Consider the following 2,484-nt stretch of genomic DNA (forward strand, 5'->3'; position numbering starts at 1 on the left):
GCCACGTTATTACCTCACCCTCAAACACCCACCCACCCTCGAACATCTACCCTCACCCACTCCACCTTCAAGCACCTACCCACTTTTGAACACCCAACCCACCCACTCACTCTTAAACACCCACCCTCACCCAATCCACTCTGCCTTCGCCCACCCTCAGCCAACCCACTCCACCTTCACCCTACCACCCCACCCTCAAAAACACACACGAACAAATCCCCTTTTTTCTAAAAAAGCGACTCTTTCCTCTCCAGGGTGAAAATGTCGGCCCCCTGGATCGCCCTAGACCCTCGCTGGCTGCGCCCACTCCTCACCCTCGCATTTCTGACGACGCTCATTCACGGTGAGTGGCGCTGCCCCCGTGCGCGCGCCCGTGAACCTTCGCCTTTACGTGCTCAGCAGGGGTGTGAACGAGTGAATCTTGTTCGTGTTTTGTTTTGGTTTAATTATGTTTTTTGTTTTGTTTTGTTTTCTTTTTCTTTTTTTAATCTTTGTTTTATTTTTTTTTCTTCCTCAGTCTTTCCTTCTTTCTTGTTTTTCTGTGTTTTATTGATTGTTATTTTGCTTTTGCTTTGTTTTTTTCTTTATTTTTTCTACTTTTTCTTGTCCTCTTTTTCCTTTCTTCTTTTTTCTTGTTTCTTCTTCTGTTTTCTTCTTTTCCTCCACTTCTTTTTCTTCTTCTTCCTTTTCCTCTTCTGCTTCTTTCTTCTTTCTTCTTCTTCTTTATATTCTTATTCTTCCTTTGCATCTTTTTTCTTTTTCTCCTTCTTGAATTACAGACTAAATGACAGTCATATGTTTTTTTTTTCTTTCTTTCTTTCTCTCTCTCTCTCTTTTTTTTTTACTTCTCTTTTGCCCGATTGTATTAGAAATTTATTTACAATGTATGATGTATTTTGTGTGTGTGATGAAGCTGGCGACTGAACGAAAATTATCCTTTTTTTCATAGAGGTATTGCAGTTCGATTAAATTAATAGTTTAATAATGCTGATAAGACGTGAATACAGCAATCAGCCTGTGATAATCAATACTGGTATTTATACGATCATAATTATGGTAATGCTGATGGTAAAAGAAGGATTATGGTAATGGTTCTTGCTTTTGTCAGTGATCATGATATGAAATAATTAAAAGATAATGATTATTTTAGTATCGGTAGTGGTATCATTATTAGAGATATTTATGATAATGATAATGATAATGATGACAGAGAAAGTGATGATATTGATACTATAGTAGATGATAATGATAAGAATAATGTGAACTAATTAATAAAATTGTGATAATATAATTGCTACAGGAATATAAATGATATAAAAGAACGCAAGTAAAAAGAGAGAAAAAAAGGAAAGTAAGGATTAGTAGAATTAAAACAGTAATGATAAAAATTGTTACAATAATTGTAATGTAAATATGATAATGATAGTAATAATAGCGGCACTATTTCTACTACTACTACTACTACTACTACTACTACTACTACTACTAGAAATAGTAATGATAACATGATGAAGATAATAATAATAACAATGATAAAAGTAATAATAATGATGATGATGATGATGATGATGATAATAATAAAATAATGATAATGATAATGATAATGATAATATGATATGATAATGATAATAGATGATGATAATGATATGATATGATATGATAATAATGAAATATAACTATAATATATTATAATAATAATAATGATAAACAATAATATCAATGATAATGATAATAATGAATGTAGTAGTAATAATAATAACAATGATGATACTATAATATATATACATAATAACTACTAATAATAATAATAAATATAATATTGATAATAATAATAATAATATAAAAATAATAATAATAAAAGATAATGATAATAATAATAACAATAATAATAATAACAACAACAACAACAACAACAACAACAACAACAACGATAGCAATAATAATAACAATAATGATAATAATGATAACAATAATGATAATAGTAATAAAAGCAGTAATTGATTATGATCATAATAATGATGATGATGATGAAGATGATAATAATAATAATAATAATAATAATAATGATAATAATAATGATAATGATAATGATAATGATAATGATAATGAATGATAATCATAATAATAATAATAATAATAATAATAATAATAATAATAATAATAATAATAAATTATAATAATAATAAATAGTAATAATAATAGTGATAACAATAATAACAATGATGATAATATTAATGATATTATTATTATATTATTAATGATTATAACAATAATGATGATAAAGAAATGAAAATGATAACGATAATAATGGCAATAATAATGAGAACAATAGTGATAAAAAACAATAACGATATAATAATAATATTAATGATAGTATCATAACATTAAAGATAATTGTGATAATAATAATGATAATAATAGTATTAACGATAATCATGCTAAGCAGAATGATAAAAATAAAAATGATAATCGTATCGCTCAACT

The 2,484-nt window shown here is 27.4% G+C and overlaps 1 protein-coding gene across 1 annotated transcript in view; it reads left to right on the top strand.

The window, feature by feature from the left end:
* Positions 1 to 258: 258 nt before the first annotated feature.
* Positions 259 to 2,484, top strand: part of LOC119573491 — a 31,635-nt gene continuing 29,409 nt past the window's right edge. Inside the window, exon 1 of the mRNA XM_037920708.1 lies at positions 259 to 343. Within this exon, the coding sequence (XP_037776636.1) occupies positions 262 to 343 (82 nt within the window). The 5' untranslated portion in view covers positions 259 to 261. The remainder of the gene's footprint in view (positions 344 to 2,484) is intronic.

Source organism: Penaeus monodon, chromosome 5 (assembly GCF_015228065.2).
Source record: "Penaeus monodon isolate SGIC_2016 chromosome 5, NSTDA_Pmon_1, whole genome shotgun sequence".
In the NCBI taxonomy this organism is placed as follows: Eukaryota; Metazoa; Arthropoda; class Malacostraca; order Decapoda; family Penaeidae; genus Penaeus; species Penaeus monodon.